At 43.1% G+C, this 23,036-nt stretch overlaps 1 protein-coding gene across 1 annotated transcript; it reads left to right on the top strand.

Moving 5' to 3' along the window:
• Positions 1–1,687: 1,687 nt before the first annotated feature.
• On the top strand, positions 1,688–22,101 carry TIMM17A (translocase of inner mitochondrial membrane 17A). The gene is made up of 6 exons (XM_077295325.1): positions 1,688–1,827; positions 4,038–4,137; positions 5,911–5,974; positions 20,317–20,445; positions 20,571–20,681; positions 21,041–22,101. Exons 1-6 carry the CDS (start codon positions 1,802–1,804, stop codon positions 21,112–21,114), a joined length of 504 nt encoding a protein of 167 aa, XP_077151440.1. The 5' UTR covers positions 1,688–1,801; the 3' UTR covers positions 21,115–22,101.
• Positions 22,102–23,036: the final 935 nt, after the last annotated feature.

The raw sequence follows: 23,036 nt of genomic DNA on the forward strand, positions 1-23,036 counted from the left end.
GGGTGTAATCAGAATATGTACTGCCAATAACCCGGTGTAATCAGAAGATGTGCTGCTGATAACCCGTTGTAATCAGAAGATGTGCTGCCGATAACCTGGTGTAATCAGAATATGTACTGCCAATAACCCGGTGTAATCAGAAGATGTGCTGCCGATAACCCGGTGTAATCAGAAGATGTGCTGCCAATAACCCGGTGTAATCAGAAGATGTGCTGCCAATAACCCGGTGTAATCAGAAGATGTGCTGCCGATAACCGGGTGTAATCAGATGTGTTGCTGGTAGCCAGATGTAATCAGAAGATGTGCTGCCGATAACCCAGTGTAATCAAATGTGTTGCCGATAACCGGGTGTAATCAGAAGATGTGCTGCCAATAACCCGGTGTAATCAGAAGATGTGCTGCCAATAACCCGGTGTAATCAGAAGATGTGCTGCCAATAACCCGGTGAAATCAGTAGATGTGCTGCCGATAACCCGATGTAATCAGAAGATGTGGTGCTGCCGATAACCCGGTGTAATCAGAAGATGTGCTGCCGATAACCCTGTGTAATCAGATGTGTTGCCGATAACCCGGTGTAATCAGAAGATGTGCTGCCGATAACCCTGTGTAATCAGAAGATGTGCTGCCGATAACCCTGTGTAATCAGAAGATGTGCTGCCGATAACCCTGTGTAATCAGATGTGTTGCCGATAACGTGATGCTGTATGGCGACAGAATGATTGCATTAGGCAGGTTTCACATTTGCGGTTGTGTCTGCAGCATTTCTGACGCATACATCCGCATGACGATTTCATATCTTTTAGGCTACGTTCACATTTGCGTTGTGTGCCGCAGCGTCGGCGACACAACGCACAACGTAAACGCATGCACAACGCAGCATTTTGTGACGCATGCGTCCATTTTTGCATGGTTTTGGGCGCAGGAAAAACTGCAACTTGCTGCGTCCTCTGCGCCCTGATGCATGCACCACAGTGACGCATGCATCACAAAACGCAAGTGCAACGCATGTCCATGTGCCCCCATGTTAAATACAGGGGCGCATGACGCATGCGGCGACGCTGCAGCGCCCGACGCTGTGGCGCAGAACGCTAATGTGAACGTAGCCTTACCTTGTGGATGCCGGTACATGCGTTTGCTTATGCATGCGTCTTTTCGCGGTGTGCGGCTGACGCACCATGTCGCAATTTTTGAGGCATCAAATTTCCGCCACCATACGCATGCGGGCGCTTGCAGAAGGAATGTGTCAAAACAAGGCATTACAGTCTATGGGAACACAAGGACATGCGTCCGCTTGCGTTTGCACAAGGGTCTATAGACAGAAATCCCATGAGACACGCCCATTGGGCGTGGCTTGTGTCAAGGAAATTCTGGAAAATCTTTTTCCTATCGAACGCATGCGCATAAAAGGGCAAACGCAGCGCTTTTTTCCATCATGCGTTTTTGAATGCGTTTGCGGACGACACGCTGCGAACTCAACCGCAAATGAGAACCTAGCCTAAGTGATCATACTCTTCCCAACAGTTTCTTATATTTGTACTGAAGAGTCTATATACATCCAACTCTCACACTGCTGCAGCCCCAGACAGGAGGGTGGAGGAGGGCTCAGGTATACCACCAATAATATGGCCGCGCGGCTTCCCGAGGGCGACAAGTCCAAGTACAGACGGTTGTTACGGGCAGCCCTGTCTCCGTGGTAGCAGAGCAGTGACGTCACATCGTGATAACCAATGGATGACGTTCCTATCCAGTCACATGGCTTGCTCTCTTCCTGTGTCTTTTCTTTTCGACCTTCGCAGACATCATGGAGGAGTACACCCGGGAGCCCTGGTAACCGAGACCCCGTTATACTGTGACAGTGGGGGGAGCGCGGGGCGGCGGGCAGTGAATGGCCCAGTGCTAAGCCTGCTGTGGGGACGGGACGTTAGTGACCGCTCGCTCCTGACTGACTTCCGACTTCTCACTTGCCGGCTTGTTGCATCAGGTGTATGACAGATGCGTGTACGCGGTTGTGAGAGCCTGACACACAGACAGTAGGCGGCCATGGGTGATTCCACTGTGCCCTGTCATGGTGGGGATGAGCCATGAGCTCCACTGGTGATGGATGCATCCTGTATGCTCCTCTTATGGAGCACATGATTATCACTATGGCCGCAGTCCTGCCATCCTCTTATGGAGCACATGATTATCACTATGGCCGCAGTCCTGCCATCCTCTTATGGAGCACATGATTACACCTATGGCCGCAGTCCTGCCATCCTCTTATGGAGCACATGATTATCACTATGGCCGCAGTCCTGCCATCCTCTTATGGAGCACATGATTATCACTATGGCCGCAGTCCCTCCATCCTCTTATGGAGCACATGATTATCACTATGGCCGCAGTCCTGCCATCCTCTTATGGAGCACATGATTATCACTATGGCCGCAGTCCCTCCATCCTCTTATGGAGCACATGATTATCACTATGGCCGCAGTCCTGCCATCCTCTTATGGAGCACATGATTATCACTATGGCCGCAGTCCCTCCATCCTCTTATGGAGCACATGATTATCACTATGGCCGCAGTCCCTCCATCCTCTTATGGAGCACATGATTATCACTATGGCCGCAGTCCCTCCATCCTCTTATGGAGCACATGATTATCACTATGGCCGCAGTCCCTCCATCCTCTTATGGAGCACATGATTATCACTATGGCCGCAGTCCTGCCATCCTCTTATGGAGCACATGATTACCCCTATGGCCGCAGTCCCTCCATCCTCTTATGGAGCACATGATTATCACTATGGCCGCAGTCCCTCCATCCTCTTATGGAGCACATGATTACCCCTATGGCCGCAGTCCCTCCATCCTCTTATGGAGCACATGATTATCACTATGGCCGCAGTCCCTCCATCCTCTTATGGAGCACATGATTACCCCTATGGCCGCAGTCCTTCCATCCTCTTATGGAGCACATGATTACCCCTATGGCCGCAGTCCTTCCATCCTCTTATGGAGCACATGATTACCCCTATGGCCGCAGTCCTTCCATCCTCTTATGGAGCACATGATTACCCCTATGGCCGCAGTCCTGCCATCCTCTTATGGAGCACATGATTACACCTATGGCCGCAGTCCTTCCATCCTCTTATGGAGCACATGATTACACCTATGGCCGCAGTCCTTCCATCCTCTTATGGAGCACTTATTACCCCTATGGCCGCAGTCCCTCCATCCTCTTATGGAGCACATGATTACCCCTATGGCCGCAGTCCTTCCATCCTCTTATGGAGCACATGATTATCACTATGGCCGCAGTCCTACCATCCTCTTATGGAGCACGATTACCTCTATGGCCGCAGTCCCTCCATCCTCTTATGGAGCACATGATTATCACTATGGCCGCAGTCCTACCATCCTCTTATGGAGCACGATTACCTCTATGGCCGCAGTTCCTCCATCCTCTTATGGAGCACATGATGACCCCTATGGCCGCAGTCCCTCCATCATCTTATGGAGCACATGATTACCCCTATGACCGCAGTCCTTCCATCCTCTTATGGAGCACATGATTACCCCTATGACCGCAGTCCTTCCATCCTCTCATGGAGCACATGATTACCCCTATGACCGCAGTCCCTCCATCCTCTCATGGAGCACATGATTACCCCTATGACCGCAGTCCCTCCATCCTCTTATGGAGCACATGATTAACCCTATGATCGCAGTCCCTCCATCCTCTTATGGAGCACGATTACCCCTATGACCGCAGTCCTTCCATCCTCTCATGGAGCACATGATTACCCCTATGACCGCAGTCCCTCCATCCTCTTATGGAGCACATGATTACCCCTGTGGCCGCAGTCATTGCATGCTGCATGTCCAGATCACTGTACTGAAGGTGCTGAAGGCCACAGCATTCATGTCATGCTGGCACTTAGTTGCCCGCTGCCTTCCTGGAGATCCTGCTTTCTTAGGCTAAGGTTGTCCCCGACTTTCCAGTAATGAGGCCTGGCATATTACATTAATACTCTGTATATCTCTGTCTCTAGCCCGTGGAGGATTGTGGATGACTGTGGCGGTGCCTTTACCATGGGCATCATTGGAGGGGGTATTTTTCAAGCCATCAAAGGATTCAGAAACTCTCCCCAGGTAAGAATAGTGTTCAGTACAGCAGATTTCACCAGGAATTATATCGGTCACTTAGGTCCTGTGTGTAAATGTATAGTTCTGTAATGCAGTGGTGGGGACCACACCAGGAACTGAGACTCTTCTTATTGAATCTGAGGGGACTTTAAACCTTATGGGTAGTTTGGCTGGTGGCCAACAAGAAGGTGCATCCAGTGTCTGGCAACTGGCAGTGCTTCCTTTGAGCTATGTACATAAGGTTTAGCATGGAGAGGAGTGGACTTGTTCACATTGAGTAAAGTGTGTTGGAGATCTTGAAAAGCAAAGATGCGTAGATGCCCTGTATGGAACCATTATGGGGAGGGCTTTATTTAAGGGGTATTCCAGCAAATGATTTTTATTCTTTGATAAAAGGAAAGTTACATTATACAACTGTAAAGTGCCGTATACTAGGAATTCCTCAGGTTAAAGGGGTATTCCAGTCTCAGCAACTCATGGCTGTATGTGGCGGGCAGAGGTGAATGATATCCCAGAAACTGCCGAGCTGGTAGTGCTGCCCTTTTTTGTCTTTTTCTGTTGGAGGTACATGAATGTTTCTATAACTCCGGCCACCTCTGGCAACTGCACATACACAGGTATTCAATATAAATCATTAAAGGTACCGTCACACTAAACGATATCGCTAGCGATCCGTGACGTTGCAGCGTCCTGGCTAGCGATATCGTTAAGTTTGACACGCAGCAGCGATCAGGATCCTGCTGTGATGTCGCTGGTCGCTGAATAAAGTCCAGAACTTTATTTGGTCGTCCGATCGCCGTGTATCGTTGTGTTTGACACCAAAAGCAACGATACCAGCGATGTTTTACACTGGTAACCAGGGTAAACATCGGGTTACCAAGCGCAGGGCCGCGCTTAGTAACCCGATGTTTACCCTGGTTACCAGCGTAAAAGTAAAAAAAACAAACAGTACATACTCACCCAGCGTCTGCTTCCTGACACTGACTGAGCGCCGGCCCTAAAGTGAAAGTGAAAGCCGCTGTGCTGTTAGGGCCGGAGCTCAGTCAGTGTCAGGAAGCAGACGCTGGGTGAGTATGTACTGTTTGTTTTTTTTACTTTTACGCTGGTAACCAGGGTAAACATCGGGTTACTAAGCGCGGCCCTGCGCTTAGCAACCCGATGTTTACCCTGGTTACCCAGGGACTTCGGCATCGTTGGTCGCTGGAGAGCCGTCTGTATGACAGCTCTCCAGCGATCAAACAGCGACGCTGCAGCGATCGGCATCGTTGTCGCTATCGCTGCAGCGTCGCTTAATGTGACGGTACCTTAAGGGCAAAGATGGAGTTTACCACTTTAAAGCTGTTTTCCCACAAAGTACATGTTAATCAATAGTTCTTTGAATAATAATTATATGCACAATTGGATTTGTTAAATAAAATGTCCCTGTGCTGAGATAATCTTATAATGTGTCCCTGCTGTGTAATGGCTGTGTCTGACCGTACTGGTAAAATGGTCTGATCATACCGCAGCTCCTGGGCAGGGGGGAAGCAAAAGAGTATACAGACAGGACAGCATGGGAGCGCAGGCGATTCTTTTTGTGAGGTAAAACATTTCTCTGCCTGTTTTTAAGCAATGTTTTACCTCAGAAATAATCATTTGTGATCCCCTGCTGCACTGTCAATATACTCTTTTCCTTTTTTTGCTCTGGGTGCAATCACTTCGCCTTCTGAGTTGCTCCCCAATAGTCCTTAATCGATGTGTCCAGGAATAATTGGTAACCTTATGACCTATCATTTGCAGGGTGTTCAGCACCGTATGAAGGGCAGTTTTTTTGCTATCCGAACCCGGGCCCCACAGCTAGGAGGTAAGACAAAGCTTCATTCCTCCCCCCCCCATGTAGATATGGTGACTGTAAGTTTCTGCATTGTCACAGTTTTACTACATAACATAACTGTCATCCTGATGTTGGACCATTCAAGGTTATGCATCATTCTGTGGTTTCTGTTATGGAAACTGTAACCTTTGACTGTACTTCACAACGACCTTGGGCTACAAAGTGTTCTCAAGTGAAAATAAATGTGGGTGATGGCAGAAGATCAAGTGGTTCACAAGCGAATATAGCAAAACAGAACACTTTCCCGGTAAATCTCGATGAACTAACACTGCAGTAGTGTCTGCAATAATAGAAGGAACTCATGAACGATTGCAGAATGTTAGGAATATCAATATATACTTTTATGCCTAGGATATAGCGCGAGTTCTGCTGACATAGATCATGGACAAAAAATGCGGACATTGCCAACAAAGGATATATAACAAAATATTAAGATGAACTTTTCTTAACCCCTTTCTGACATTGTACGTACTATCCCGTCGAGGTGGGGTGGGCCCGTATGACCACCGACGGGATAGTACGTCCAGCGCGATCGGCGGCGCTCACAGGGGGAGTGCGGCCGATCACGGCCGGGTGTCAGCTGATTATCACAGCTGACATCTGGCACTATGTGCCAGGTGCGGTCACGGACCGCCCCCGGCACATTAACCCCCGGCACACCGCGATCAAACATGATCGCGGTGTGCCGGCGGTACAGGGAAGCATCGCTCAGGGAGGGGGCTCCCTGCGGGCTTCCCTGAGACCCCCGGAGCAACGCTATGTGATCGCGTTGCTGCGAGGGTCTCTTACCTCCTCCTCGCTGCAGGTGCCCGGATCCAAGATGGCCGCGGTATCCGGCAGGGAGGGAGGTGGCTTACCGAGTGCCTGCTCAGAGGAGGCGCTTGGTAAGCCTGCAGTGCTGTAAGTCAGATCGGTGATCTGACAGAGTGCTGTGCAAACTGTCAGATCACCGATCTGTGATGTCCCCCCCTGGGACAAAGTAAAAAAAAAAAAAATTTCCCCATGTGTAAAAAAAAAAAAAAAAAAAAAAAAAAACAATTCCTAAATAAATAAAAAATATATTTATATTATTCCCATAAATACATTTCTTTATCTAAATAAAAAAAATAAAAAAATAAAAGTACACATATTTAGTATCGCCGCGTCCATAACGACCCCACCTATAAAACTATATCACTAGTTAACCCCTTCAGTGAACACCGTAGGAAAAAAAAGAGGCAAAAAACAACGCTTTATCATATCGCCGAACAAAAAGTGGAATAACACGCGATCAAAAAGACGGATATAAATAACCATGGTACCGCTGAAAACGTCATCTTGTCCCGCAAAAAACGAGCCACCATACAGCGTTATCAAAGAAAAATTTAAAAAGTTATAGTCCTCAGAATAAAGCGATGCCAAAATAATTATTTATTCTACAAAATAGTTTTTATCGTATAAAAGCGCCAAAACATAAAAAAATTATATAAATGAGGTATCGCTGTAATCGTACTGACCCGAAGAATAAAACTGCTTTATCAATTTTACCAAACGTGGAACGGTATAAACGCCTCCCCCAAAAGAAATTCAAGAATAGCTGGTTTTTGGTCATTCTGCCTCACAAAAATCGGAATAAAAAGCGATCAAAAACTGTCACGTGTCCGAAAATGTTACCAATAAAAACGTCAACTCGTCCCGCAAAAAACAAGACCTCACATGACTCTGTGGACCAAAATATGGAAAAATTATAGGTCTCAAAATGTGGAGACGCAAAAACTTTTTTGCTATAAAAAGCGTCTTTTAGTGTGTGACGGCTGCCAATCATAAAAATCCGCTATAAAAAATGCTATAAAAGTAAATCAAACCCCCCTTCATCACCCCCTTAGTTAGGGAAAAATAATAAAATTAAAAAAATGTATTTATTTCCATTTTCCCATTAGGGTTAGGGCTAGGGTTAGGCCTAGGGTTAGGGTTAGGGCTGGGGTTAGGGTTGGGGCTAGGGTTGGAGCTAAAGTTAGGGTTAGGGTTGGGGCTAAAGTTAGGGTTAGGGTTTGGATTACATTTACGGTTGGGATTAGGGTTGGGATTAGAGTTAGGGGTGTGTCAGGGTTAGGGGTGTAGTTAGGGTTACCGTTGGGATTAGGGTTAGGGGTGTGTTTGGATTAGGGTTTCACTTAGAATTGGGGAGTTTCCACTGTTTAGGCACATCAGGGGCTCTCCAAACGCGACATGGCGTCCGATCTCAATTCCAGCCAATTCTGCATTGAAAAAGTAAAACAGTGCTCCTTCCCTTCCGAGCTTTACCGTGCGCCCAAACAGGGGTTTACCGCAACATATGGGGCATCAGCGTACTCGGGACAAATTGGACAACAACTTTTGGGGTCCAAGTTCTCTTGTTACCCTTGGGAAAATATAAATTTGGGGGGCTAAAAATCATTTTTGTGGAAGAAAAAAAAGATTTTTATTTTCACGGCTCTGCGTAGTGAAACACCTGGGGGTTCAAAGTTCTCACAACACACTACATAAGTTCCTTGGGAGGTCTAGTTTCCAATATGGGGTCACTTTTGGGGGTTTCTACTGTTTGGGTACATCAGGGGCTCTGCAAATGCAACGTGATGCCTGCAGACCAATCCATCTAAGTCTGCATTCCAAATGGCGCTCCTTCCCTTCCGAGCTCTGCCATGCGCCCAAACAGTGCTTCCCTCCCACATATGGGGTATCAGCATACTCAGGACAAATTGCACAACAACTTTTTTATTTTCACGGCTCTGCGTTATAACCTGCAGTGAAACACTTGAGGGATCAAAGCCCTCAAAACACATCTAGATAAGTTCCTTAGGGGGTCTACTTTCCAAATTGGTGTCACTTGTGGGGGGTTTAATGTTTAGGCATATCAGGGGATCTCCAAACGCGACATGGCGTCCCATCTTAATTCCAGTCAATTTTGCATTGAAAAGTCAAATGGCGCTCCTTCCTTTCCGAGCTCTGCCATGCGCCCAAACAGTGGTTTACCCCCACATATGGGCTATCGGTGTACTCAGGACAAATTGTACAACAACTTTTGGGGTCCATTTTCTCCTGTTACCCTTGGTAAAATAAAACAAATTGGAGCTGAAATAAATTTTGTGTAAAAAAAATTTAAATGTTAATTTTTATTTAAACATTCCAAAAATTCCTGTGAAACACTTGAAGGGTTAATAAATTTCTTGAATGTGGTTTTGAACACCTTGAGGGGTGCAGTTTTTAGAATGGTGTCACACTTGGTTATTTTCTATCATATAGACCCCTCAAAATGACTTCAAATGAGATGTGGTCCCTAAAAAAAAAATGGTGTTGTAAAAATGAGAAATTGCTGATCAACTTTTAACCCTTATAACTCCCTAACAAAAAAAAATTTTGGTTCCTAAATTGTGCTCATGTAAAGTAGACATGTGGGAAATGTTACCTATTAAGTATTTTGTGTGACATATCTCTGTGATTTAAGGGCATAAAAATTCAAAGTTGGAAATTGCAAAATTTTCAAAAATTTCGCCAAACTTCCATTTTTTTCACAAATAAACGCAAGTTATATCGAAGAAATTTTACCACTATCATGAAGTACAATATGTCACGAGAAAACAGTGTCAGAATCGCCAAGATCCGTTGAAGCGTTCCAGAGTTATAAACTCATAAAGGGACAGTGGTCAGAATTGTAAATTGTGCAAACCACCCTTGGGGGTAAAGGGGTTAATGACCAAATACTTATTTTCCACCATAATTTGCAAAATAAATCTTACCAAATCAGACAAGGTGATTTTCTGGATTTGTTTTCTCATTTTGACTTTCAGGCTATGTGCACACGTTGGGAATTTCCTGCAGATCCGCGGCGTTTTTTTCCCGCGCAGAAACGCTGCAGATCCGCAAGTGATTTATAGTACAATGCAAATCAATGGAAAAAAAAATTTCCGCAGGTAAAACGCAGCGGATTAACCCCTTCACCCCGAAGCCTGTTTTCACCTAAGTGACAGGGCCAATTTTTACAATTCTGACCACTGTCACTTTATGAGGTCATAACTCTGAAACGCTTCAACGGATCCTGGTGATTCTGAGATTGTTTTCTTGTGACATATTGTACTTCATGATAGTGGTAAAACTTCTTCGATATGACTTGCATTTATTTGTGAAAAAAAACAAAATTTGTCAAATTATGAAAATTTAGCAATTTTCAAACTTTTAGTTTTTATGCCCTTAAATTAGAGAGTTATATCACATAATATAGTTAATAAACAACATTTCCCACATGTCTGCTTTACATCAGCACAATTTTGGAAACATAATTTTTTTTTTGTTAGGGAGTTATAAGGGTTAAAAGTTGACCAGCGAACCCCTCAATTAAAGGTATAAAACTACGGTCTGAAGAACATAAGTTAGCACTTTTTGCAGATGACATCCTCTTATATATTACATCCCCCTCCACGAGTTTACCAAATATTATTTCGGAACTAAATAAATTCGGCCTCCTAAGCAATTTTAAAATAAACTCCCTTAAATCCGAAATCCTGAATATTTCACTTCCACTCCCCTTGGTAGATCAATTGAGGACGACCTTTCCATTTAAATGGCGTTTTGACTTTCTCACCTACCTGGGTATCAAAATTACAAGCAGAACGTCTAAATTGTTTGAAGCTAACTTTGCGCCAACCCTTCAAAAAGCAATCTCGGACTTAGAGAATTGGCACAGGCTCCAATTGTCTTGGTTAGGCAGGATTAACGCAGTTAAGATGGACCTTCTGCCCCGCCTCTTATATTTTTTCCAAACAATTCCTCTATTCTTTACCAGCCTCCTTCTTTTCTCGCCTCAAACAAATAATCACTCGCTTTGTTTGGTCTCATAACCGGGCGCGCATTTCTTATTCATTATTAAGTAAACCTAAACTGATGGGTGGATTGGGCCTCCCGGATTTTGCAATTTATAGTTATGCATCAATAGGATCATGCATCCTGGATCTTTATCACAGTAAAAATAGTAAAAAGTGGGTAAACCTAGAAAACGACCTCAATGGGCGCGATTCTCAAGTTGTTCTTTGGTCTAGAGGCAGGGGGTCGGAGCTGGATGTCTACACACCCTTCCTCACAAGAAACATATTGCTCCTTATCAAAAACAGAAACAAAGACCTCCAGATTGCAGCTGTCCCGGGCCCCTTGACTCCGATTTACGATAATCCCGCTTTTCCGGCGGGGCTACACAAAGAGATGTATTTAAATAAAAGAAAAGATTCCAAACCCATTATCCATGATTATTTAAAGGTTAATCGGATGAAGTCCCTTCAGGAATTATTCCCAGAGGAGGAAACGCACTCTGCTGACTGGTTCTTTTATGAACAACTAAAAAGTTTTATCCACAAGATCATTAAACAAACCAATACCAGTAGGCCGCTAACTTCCTTTGAGGCGCTCTGCATATCAACAAGCCCCCCGGATCATACCGTCTCGCTGCTATATAAAATCTTCAAAGAAGGGGGAACTCCACCGCAGGGTTGGCCAATGTTTTTCTCAAAATGGGAAGGTGATCTAGGAAGACCCTTGTCATCTGGGGACAGGGAAAAAATTCTTCTCTTCTCGTCTAGATCGTCACTATGCGCGGTTTCACAGGAGAGGAGCTATAAGATCCTCGCCAGATGGTATAGATGCCCATCCATGGTGCATGCGGTGTTCCCCACGACTCCTGACGTATGTTGGAGGTGTTTAAAGGAACTAGGCTCTTATATGCATATTTGGTGGGACTGCCCTCCCATAAGGGATCTGTGGTTGGCTATTTTTGAACTCCATAACAGGCTGTCTATCACACAGATTCAACCTTCAGCAAGTCTAGCATTACTGTCTTTATGTGACCTGTCGATATCTCGATTTAAAAGAGGCATCCTTAGACACTTTCTTACCGCAGTGAGGAATCTAATCCCACGTTTTTGGAAACACTTCAGATCCAATTTGTTTTATTTTACCAAGGGTAACAGGAGAAATTGGACCAAAAAAGTTGTTGTACAATTTGTCCTGAGTACGCTGATACCCCACATGTTGGGGTAAACCATTGATTGGGCACATGGCAGAGCTCGGAAGGGAAGGAGCGCCATTTGACTTTTCAATGCAAGATTTGCTGGAATTGAGATCGGAACCCATGGCTCGATTGGAGAGCCCCTGACGTGCCTAAACAGTGGAAACCCCCACAAGTGACACCATTTTGGAAAGTAGACCCTCTAAGGAACTAATCTAGATGTGTGGTGAGCACTTTGAACCTCCAAGTGCTTCACAGAAGTTTATAATGTAGAGCCGTAAAAAAATTTCATATTAGTTTTCACAAAAAATGATCTTTTTGCCCCAAATTTTTTATTTTCCCAAGGGTAACAGGATAAATTGGACCACAAAAGTTGTTGTGCAATTTGTCCTGAGTACGCTGATACTTCATACAGTGGGACAAAAAAGTATTCAGTCAGTCAGCAATAGTGCAAGTTCCACCACTTAAAAAGATGAGAGGCGTCTGTAATTTACATCATAGGTAGACCTCAACTATGGGAGACAAACTGAGAAATAAAAATCCAGAAAATCACATTGTCTGTTTTTTTATCATTTTATTTGCATATTATGGTGGAAAATAAGTATTTGGTCAGAAACAAACAATCAAGATTTCTGGCTCTCACAGACCTGAAACTTCTTCTTTAAGAGTCTCCTCTTTCCTCCACTCATTACCTGTAGTAATGGCACCTGTTTAAACTTGTTATCAGTATAAAAAGACACCTGTGCACACTCTCAAACAGTCTGACTCCAAACTCCACTATGGTGAAGACCAAAGAGCTGTCAAAGGACACCAGAAACAAAATTGTAGCCCTGCACCAGGCTGGGAAGACTGAATCAGCAATAGCCAACCAGCTTGGATTGAAGAAATCAACAGTGGGAGCAATAATTAGAAAATGGAAGACATTCAAGACCACTGATAATCTCCCTCGATCTGGGGCTCCACGCAAAATCCCACCCCGTGGGGTCAGAATGATCACAAGAACGGTGAGCAAAAATCCCAGAACCACGCGGGGGGACCTAGTGAATGAACTGCATAGAGCTGGGACCAATGTAACAAGGCCTACCATAAGTAACACACTACGCCACCATGGACTCAGATCCTGCAGTGCCAGACGTGTCCCACTGCTTAAGCCAGTACATGTCCGGGCCCGTCTGAAGTTTGCTAGAGAGCATTTGGATGATCCAGAGGAGTTTTGGGAGAATGTCCTATGGTCTGATGAAACCTAACTGGAACTGTTTGGTAGAAACACAACTTGTCGTGTTTGGAGGAAAAAGAATACTGAGTTGCATCCATCAAACACCATACCTACTGTAAAGCATGGTGGTGGAAACATCATGCTTTGGGGCTGTTTCTCTGCAAAGGGGCCAGGACGACTGATCTGGGTACATGAAAGAATGAATGGGGCCATGTATCATGAGATTTTGAGTGCAAACCTCCTTCCATCAGCAAGGGCATTGAAGATGAAACGTGGCTGGGTCTTTCAACATGACAATGATCCAAAGCACACCGCCAGGGCAACGAAGGAGTGGCTTCGTAAGAAGCATTTCAAGGTCCTGGAGTGGCCTAGCCAGTCTCCAGATCTCAACCCTATAGAAAACCTTTGGAGGGAGTTGAAAGTCCGTGTTGCCAAGCGAAAAGCCAAAAACATCACTGCTCTAGAGGAGATCTGCATGGAGGAATGGGCCAACATACCAACAACAGTGTGTGGCAACCTTGTGAAGACTTACAGAAAACGTTTGACCTCTGTCATTGCCAACAAAGGATATATTACAAAGTATTGAGATGAAATTTTGTTTCTGACCAAATACTTATTTTCCACCATAATATACAAATAAAATGATAAAAAAACAGACAATGTGATTTTCTGGATTTTTTTTTCTCAGTTTGTCTCCCATAGTTGAGGTCTACCTATGATGTAAATTACAGATGCCTCTCATCTTTTTAAGTGGTGGAACTTGCACTATTGCTGACTGACTAAATACTTTTTTGCCCCACTGTATATGGGGATAAACCACTGTTTGAGCACATGGCAGAGCTCAGAAGGGAAGGAGCGCCGTTTGACTTTTCAATGCAAAATTGGCTGGAATTGAGATCGGAACCCATGTCGCCTTTGGAGAGCCCCTGACATGTCTAAACAGTGGAAACCCCCCACAATGGACCCCATTTTGCAAAGAAGACCCCCTAAGGAACTTACCTAGATGTGTGGTGAGCACTTTTAACCCCCAATTGTTTCACTAAAGTTTAGAATGTAGCGCTGTGAAAATTAAAAAAATCATTTTTTCTTTCCACAAAATGATGTTTCATATAAACAACCACAAGATGGCAGCCAAATCACTGTCACCTTAAAGAAGCCAACCATATGTAATAATTATTTCTAAAAAAGTTTTTATTAAACAAAAATAAACACAATACAAAACATAAATAAATCAATAAAAACTACTACATATCATCCGGATAGTACCCCATGGGAAAATAACTGTAGGAGGCCTCATGTATATATTTATACTGGGAAGGATAATACAGCGGATGCAGGAAAAAAAAAAAAAAAAAAGAAAGACAATTCAAAGAGTCTAAGTTTCCAATAGAATTTAAGTTTTTATGGCGCTAGCAGCATCCCTATAAAGACCCTTAAAGCACTCCGTTTTCCTAGCACCTCTACTTACGCATAACAGCATGAGAACAATAATTAAACGATCATAGCAAAGTGCCACATAGTGCCGCTTAATAATACCACATAATAATCAAAAATCAGCGCAAAATATCGACACGCCCCCGGAAGAAGCAAGGGCGAAACGCGCGTCGGGGCGCTGGGAAAAGGCTGTATAGGAGGCACACGTGGATTTACGGCATCTGGGTAATGGATATTTTGCGCTGATTTTTGATTATTATTTAAGGGTCTTTATAGGGATGCTGCTAGCGCCATAAAAACTTAAATTCTATTGGAAACTTAGACTCTTTGAATTGTCTTTCTTTTTTTTTCCTGCATCCGCTGTATTATCCTTCCCAGTATAAATATATACATGAGGCCTCCTACAGTTATTTTCCCATGGGGTACTATCCGGATGATATGTAGTAGTTTTTATTGATTTATTTATGTTTTGTATTGTGTTTATTTTTGTTTAATAAAAACTTTTTTAGAAATAATTATTACATATGGTTGGCTTCTTAAAGGTGACAGTGATTTGGCTGCCATCTTGTGGTTGTTTATATGTACTGTGGAAGTACCATTTAGAAAGTTATAATAGGACTTTGTGGATTAAAATGATGTTTCAGCCCGCAATTTTTTTTTTCCCAAGGGTAACAGGAGAAATTGGACCACAAAAGTTATTGTCCAATTTGTCCTGAGTACGCTGATATCCCATACATGGTGGGGAACCACTGTTTGGGCGCACGGCAGAGCTCGGAAGGGAAGGAGCGCCGTTTGAAATGCAGACTTAGATGGATTGGTCTGCAGGCATCATGTTGCATTTGCAGAGCCCCTGATGTACCTAAACAGTAGAAACCCCCCAAAAGTGACCCCATATTGGAAACTAGACCCCCCAAGGAACTTATCTAGATGTGTTGTGAGAACTTTGAACCAACAAGTGTTTCACTACAGTTTATAACGCAGAGCCGTGAAAATAAAAATATTTTTTTTTCCACGAAAATGATATTCTAGCCCCCACGTTTTTGTTTTCCCAAGGGTAACAGGACAAATTGGACCCCAAAAGTTGTTGTCCAACTTGTCCTGAGAACGCTGATACCCCATATGTTGGGGGGGAACCACTGTTTGTGCGCACAGGAGAACTCTGAAGGGAAGGAGCACTGTTTTAGTTTTTCAAAGCAGAATTGGCTGGAATTGAGATCGGACGCCATGTCGCGTTTGGAGAGCCCCTGATGTGCCTAAACAGTGGAAACCCCAAATTCTAACTGAAATCCTAACCCCAACCTTAACCCCAGCCCTAGCCCTAACCCCAACCCTAACCCTAGCCCTAACTCTAGCCCTAACCGTAGCCCTAACCCTAACCCTAATGGGAAAATGGAAATACATACATTTTTTAAAATTTTATTATTTTTCCCTAACTAAGGGGGTGATGAAGGGGGGTTTGATTTACTTTTATAGCGTTTTTTTGGCGGATTTTTATGATTGGCAGCCGTCACACACTAAAAGACGCTTTTTATTACAAAAAATAGTTTTTGCATCACCACATTTTGAGAGCTATAATTTATCCATATTTTGGCCCACAGAGTCATGTGAGATCTTGTTTTTTGCGGGACGAGTTGACGTTTTTATTGGTACCATTTTCGGGCACATGACATTTTTTGATCGCTTTTTATTCCGATTTTTGGGAGGCGGAATGAACAAAAACCAGCAATTCCTGAAATTCTTTTAGGGGGGGCGTTTATACCGTTCCACGTGTGGTAAAATTGATAAAGCAGCTTTATTCTTCGGGTCAGTACGATTACAGCGATACCTCATTTATGTAATTTTTTTATGTTTTGGCGCTTTTACACAATAAAAACTGTTATATAAAAAAATAATTGTTTTTGCATCGCTTTATTCTGAGAGCTATAACTTTTTTATTTTTCTGTTGATGGTGCTGTATGGCGGCTTTTTTTTTTTGCGGGACAAGATGACGTTTTCAACGGTACCATGGTTATTTATATCAGTCTTTTTGATTGCGTGTTATTCCACTTTTTGTTCGCCTGTATGATAATAAAGCGTTGTTTTTTATTGTTTTTTTTTTATTTACATAAATAAATGGATTTATTGGGAAATGTTTTTTTTTTCTTTATTTGGGGATTTTTTAATTTTATTTTTATACATTGTATTTTTTTTTTTTTTTTTTTTACTTTTTACCATTGTCCCAGGGTGGGACATCACTGTTTTAGATCAGATCGTTGATCTGACAGTGTGCATAGACGTTCCACAGGCTTGCCGGCGCGCCTGCTATTAGGAACTCTCAGCAGGCGCCGGCAAGTCAGGTGATTTCATGACCTGGAAGGAGTGCCGCAGCCATCTTGGATCCGGGGACTCCTTCCAGGTCATCAGAGCAGCGCGATCTCATCGCGTTGCTCCGGTGGGAGAGCGCAGGGAGCCCCCGTCCCTGCGCGATCCCCCTCTATGCCGCTGTCACTATTGACAGCGGCATCAGAGGGGTTAAATGCCCGCGATCGGCGATAGCGCCGATCGTGGGCATTGCTGCGGGGTGTCAGCTGTCATATACAGCTGACACCCGCACCCGATCACCGCGGCGCTCAGTGCGAGACCGCGGTGATCGATGCGCCGTACTAGTACTGCTGCTGGCACAAATGCAGTGCCGGCAGCGCAGTACTAGTACGGCGGGTGGCGCGAAGGGGTTAACCCCTTCATGACCTTGGGATTTTCCATTTTTCCGTGTTCGTTTTTTCGCTCCCCTTCTTCCCAGAGCCATAACTTTTTTATTTTTCCGTCAATTTGGCCATGTGAGGGCTTATTTTTTGCGGGACGAGTGGTACTTTTGAGCGACATCATTGGTTTTACCATGTCGTGTACTAGAAAATGGGAAAAAATTCCAAGTGCGGTGAAATTGCAAAAAAAAGTGCAGTCCCACACTTGTTTTTTGTTTGGCTTTTTTGCTAGGTTCACTAAATGCTAAAACTGACCTGCCATTATGATTCTCCAGGTCATTACGAGTTCATAGACACCAAACATGTCTAGGTTATTTTTTATCTAAGTGGTGAAAAAAAATTCCAAACTTTGCAAACTTTTCCAAAATTGCGCCATTTTCCGATACTCGTAGTGTCTCCACTTTTCATGATGTGGGGTCGGTTGAGGGCTTATTTTTTGCGTGCCGAGCCGGCGTTTTTAATGATACCATTTTGGTGCAGATACGTTCTTTTGATTGCCCGTTATTGCATTTTAATTCAATGTTGCGGCGACCAAAAAAACGTAATTCTGGCGTTTCGAATTTTTTTCTCGTTACGCCGTTTAGCGATCAGGTTAATGCTTTTTTTTTATTGATAGATCGGGCGATTCTGAATGCGGCGATACCAAATATGTGTAGGTTTGATTTTTTTTTTAATTGATTTATTTTGAATGGGGCGAAAGGGGGGTGATTTAAACTTTTATATATTTTTTTATTTTTTTCACATTTTTTTTTAACTTTTTTTTTTTTTACTTTTGCCATGCTTCAATAGTCTCCATGGGAGGCTAGAAGCTGGCACAACACGATCAGCTCTGCTACATAGAAGCGATCTGCTGTTTGCTGCTACGTAGCAGAAATGCAGGTGTGCTGTGAGCGCCGACCACAGGGTGGCGCTCACAGCTGCCGGGGATCAGTAACCATAGAGGTCTCAAGGACCTCTATGGTTACAATGGAGAAGCATCGCCGATCTCCGATCATGTGACGGGGGTCGGCGATGCGCTCATTCCCGGCCGGAAGCGCTGCTTAAATGCCGCTGTCTGCGTTTGACAGCAGCATTTAACTAGTTAATAGCGGCGGGTGAATCGCGATTTCACCCGCCGCTATTGCGGGCACATGTCAGCTGTTCAAAACAGCTGACATGTCCCGGCTTTGATGCGGGCTCACCGCGGAGCCCTGCATCAAAGCAGGGGATCTGACCTCGGACGTACTATCCCGTCCGAGGTCAGAAAGGGGTTAAAAGGAGGAGCATGTCACTTCTTTGTGCGGATCTGCAGCATTTCTGCACCCTTCCATTATAGAAATCCGCAGGTGTAAAAACTCATGAAATCCGCAACAAAAACGCACAAAATCCGCATAAAAAAACACGCAGATTTTGATTCCACAGGCAAATCTGCCACGTGTGCACATAACCTCATAGTTGTGGTCTACCTATGATGTCAATTACAGGCCTCTCTCCTCTTTTTAAGTGGGAGAACTTGCACAATTGGTGGCTGACTAAATGCTTTTTTTATCCCCACTGTAGAATTTGCGACTATTGGAGACCAATATCAATTAGACACTAAATATATGTATTAGAGGAAAAAAACGTTATTATTTATATAAATAAAAAGACTGACATCCTTTAGGAGTCCAAGTAAAATGTAAGAGACGCCAACTAGCTAATTGGCAGCATAACCACAAGTAGACAGCTGGCTGCATATCTGAACATGTACGTCTGATAACACTTATTTTACTGTCCTATCCCTGAGCACTGTTTCTTAGTTTATAAGAGAAGCCATCGTCTTAATTATGTCATAAATCAATGGTACATGTTGAGATATTATTATACATTTTTATGGCGCCATTTATTCCATGGCGCTTTACATGTGAAGATATTACAAAGTTGCTTATTTTCTCAGTGATATCTACTTCTTTGCCTAGACAGATCTTCCAATGTCAATTCTTCAGTAAAACCTGTATTCAGCGAAGTCCCTTTACTGAGGTAGGAGATGACAGTTGGTGGACATTCTGCTGTTAAGTTCTCCTGAAACAGTTCCATTTCTCCACCAACTCTCATCCTGGTAATGGGAAAGTCTGTCCTCGCTGCAGACTGATTTTACCCTTGAATGGAGAATTTTGAGAATGAATAATCCGTTCAAGGCAGGGAAAAGAACAGATTTTTCTGATTAAGATAGATTACAAAGTGTTTCCTTTTCACCCGTACTATTGAGATAGATAAATCTGTGAATGTTTTATGGTTTTCACAGTACAGTTGTTTAGTAAATGACTGCTGCAGTGGCCTAGGGTGAAGGTGTACCCTGCTTAGCACAGCTTTATCCTCACCGCATGTATACTTGTAATCCTGGCCTGTGTGTTTGCGTCATGTATGACATTTACATATGCTTCTATTAAAGATGTTTATGTCATAAATCTATAGTCTATGTAAAAATAATAAACTTTGTAATATATCTTATCAGAGGAATCTGCTTCCTTCTCCACCAGGACTGATCATTCTCCATTCTCAGGTAAAATCTGTCTTCAGTGAAGACACATTTCCCCGTTACTAAGCAAGGAGATGATAGTTGGTGCTCAGAAGTTTCTATGAAGAACTGTAACTCATTTCCGGAGAACCTGCTGTACAAGGTCTTTCTTCTCCTCCTCTCCTTAGAACTTTATGACCACCAATTATCAGCCCCTATCTCAGTAATGGGAAAATCTGTCTACACTGAATACAGATTTTACCAAAGAATTGAGAGGAAAAGATTAGTCCAGGTGGTGAAAGAAGCACATTTTCTCTGATCAGATATTATAACGTTTCTTATTTTTATGTGCATTATTGATTTAGGAAATAAAAAGGAATACGACAGTGAATCTCTTAAACCCTAATTGTTGTCTGCTTTTATTTTTTTTTTAAGGTAGCTTTGCGGTATGGGGTGGTCTATTCTCTATGATAGACTGCAGTATGGTTAAAATCCGGGGGAAGGAAGATCCCTGGAATTCTATCACGAGTGGAGCTATGACTGGGGCAATCTTGGCTGCCAGAAGTAAGTATCTGGACTCCCAGAGAACAGTGTGTTTTTTACGCCCACATTAGATTTTGTAGTTTTTGATTTTGTAACTTTGCGCTTTACCATAGTACTTAGTTTGCCAATTCTTCTGCTTTTGTCAGATGGTCCCGTTGCCATGGTGGGCTCTGCTGCAATGGGTGGAATACTTTTGGCCTTGATAGAAGGAGCAGGAATCTTATTGACACGATTTGCCTCTTCCCAGTTTGTAAATGGTGAGTGAAGCTGCAGAGATATTTTGATTGCGGCTTTGAGTCACGGGGTACGTGCATGAGTTTTTGTTTGGTGGTTGTGTCTATGGGCTTGTTCTACAGATGTGTTTCTGTTTAGTCCATGTGTTGTCTGTGCAACCAACCACAGGCAGACCAATTGTAGCAATGTTATAATCCACATGGACAGTTTTTCCATACAGCCGATAGTCCGCGAGTTCCTGCACCCGTCCACGATGCAGACAAGCACACAAAGCCAACCATATCCACAATTTGTGGACATTACTGGTCTGAGGATTACTTGGTGGTCATCGATCTGGAGTTTATAATACATATATCATTTTTCCCACCTCTTCTTTCTTTAGGTCCACCAATACCAGAAGACTCATCCCAGCTGAGCACACCATCCCCTTTTGGTAGTTACCAACAGTACCAGTGAAAGAACGATATGAAGGACTTGAAATGAATCGCCTGGAACAGTTACCGCCATACCATGTGCCCATTTGGATCCTTTAGCTTCTGAATTATGGTGGTGGCTGTGAATGAATGCATGGACTGCTAAGGAACCTGGAACACAAATATGACAGCACCGATCGAATTAGTAACATGGTTAGAATGATCCAATAAGGGCTATGAATACCCTGAATATAGTAGTTAAAAGTTCACAAATTCCGCCCTTGAACACTTAAAGTATGGGTGTAACTAATGTATCGTTTGATTTTATGTTGACCCAAACATATAATCAAAGGCATTTTAAAGCCTAAAAATATTCGGCATTATATGAGAAAGTAATGCTGAAATGGAATGTTACTGGAGCAGAAATTTCTTCAGCGGATTTGGAAAAAAAAAAAAACCTCAGCAATTTTTAACTACAGTTGCAAGAAATGTTGTCGTACCTGTACACTATATAGGTCTGTATCAATTATATTTTGTATCCAATGGATATTGTGCTGTACACTGTTTGCCGCATGTTTTCAGCTCTACATGGCAATGTTCTAATACTAAAGTACCATGCTGGTGTTCCAAAGTTTCTGTGTATTGAAATGATCATGATGCGTACTTTTTCTATAAAAGTAATAGATTTAATAATTACATTCACTGTAGAACAAACGGTGTCTACATTATATTATGTATATTTTTTACTATTTTTATTTCAAATTTTACCATTACAAAAAAAGGCCTTCTCAAAAGTTAGAAAATTGTCATAACCCTCCTTTGCTTTAAATAAATGTAATTAATATAATTTAAATCTTCAAAATGGGGTCACTTTTGGAGTTCTCTGCTGTTTTGGTATTTCAGGGGCTCTGCAGACTGGTGCCACGTATCTATTCCAGCATAATCTGCACTCCAAAAGACCGATGGCTTCTCCCCTGTCTTGCGAGAATGAAACATTTACAGCTAATATAACATTTTAGTGGTCAAAATATTTTTTTTTCCAATGGGACAATGTATTACATTTCTGTTGGACACCCATAGGTTGAAAATACTCTATACACCCCTGAAGGAACTTTGATTTTGTATATCTTCAAACATGGTCACTCATGGGGATTTTTTGCTGTTCTGCTGCCTCAGGATCTGTTCTGCTGCCTCAGGATCTCCGCTACTGCGACATAGCATCAGCATCTATTCCAGGGAAAAATTGCACCCCAAAGGTCAAACAGTGCTCCTTCCAATCCAAACCTGCTGTAGGATCTAGCCACTTACGGGGGCTTCACTGCATTCAGGAGAAATTGCAGAACAAATTGTAGGATTTACTTTATTACTTATTGTTATATGAAAAAATTAAGGCTAAAGTAACATTTTAGTGGGAATTTTTTTTTTAACTTTTGATCGCTAATCTCATATTATGGGTTATACATGCTCAACAAACCCCTTGTTGAATTTCTTGAAAGGATTAGTTTCCAAAATGGGGTTGCTAGTGGAGGAAGGGCACCTCTTCTGTTTAGGCACCTTATGAGCTCAGCAGATTTGACATGGCATCAATTTGTTCCAATCAAATTTGCACTCCTTTCCTTCCGAGCCCTGCGGAGTGCCTAAACAGCAATATTTGACCACATATGGGCTAGTGACAGTTTCATGAAAAATTGCGTAACAAATTATGTGGTCTATTTTCTATTACCCCTTGTGAAAATTATACAATTTAGAGTAAAGCAACATTTTTTCTTGTAGCAAAGATGTCATTTATTTTTGCATCCCAATGTTATAAACTTACTGAAACACCTGTGGGCACAGAATAGTCACTAAACTTAGTGTCATTGAATGGACCACTTTAAAGGGGTTGTCCACTACTTGGACAATTCCTTCTCAAGCTATGTTATCCCGTTGTTAAATAATAAATCTTATACTCCCCTCCAGTGCCAG

This window comes from Ranitomeya variabilis, chromosome 3, assembly GCF_051348905.1.
Source record: "Ranitomeya variabilis isolate aRanVar5 chromosome 3, aRanVar5.hap1, whole genome shotgun sequence".
Classification (NCBI taxonomy): domain Eukaryota; kingdom Metazoa; phylum Chordata; class Amphibia; order Anura; family Dendrobatidae; genus Ranitomeya; species Ranitomeya variabilis.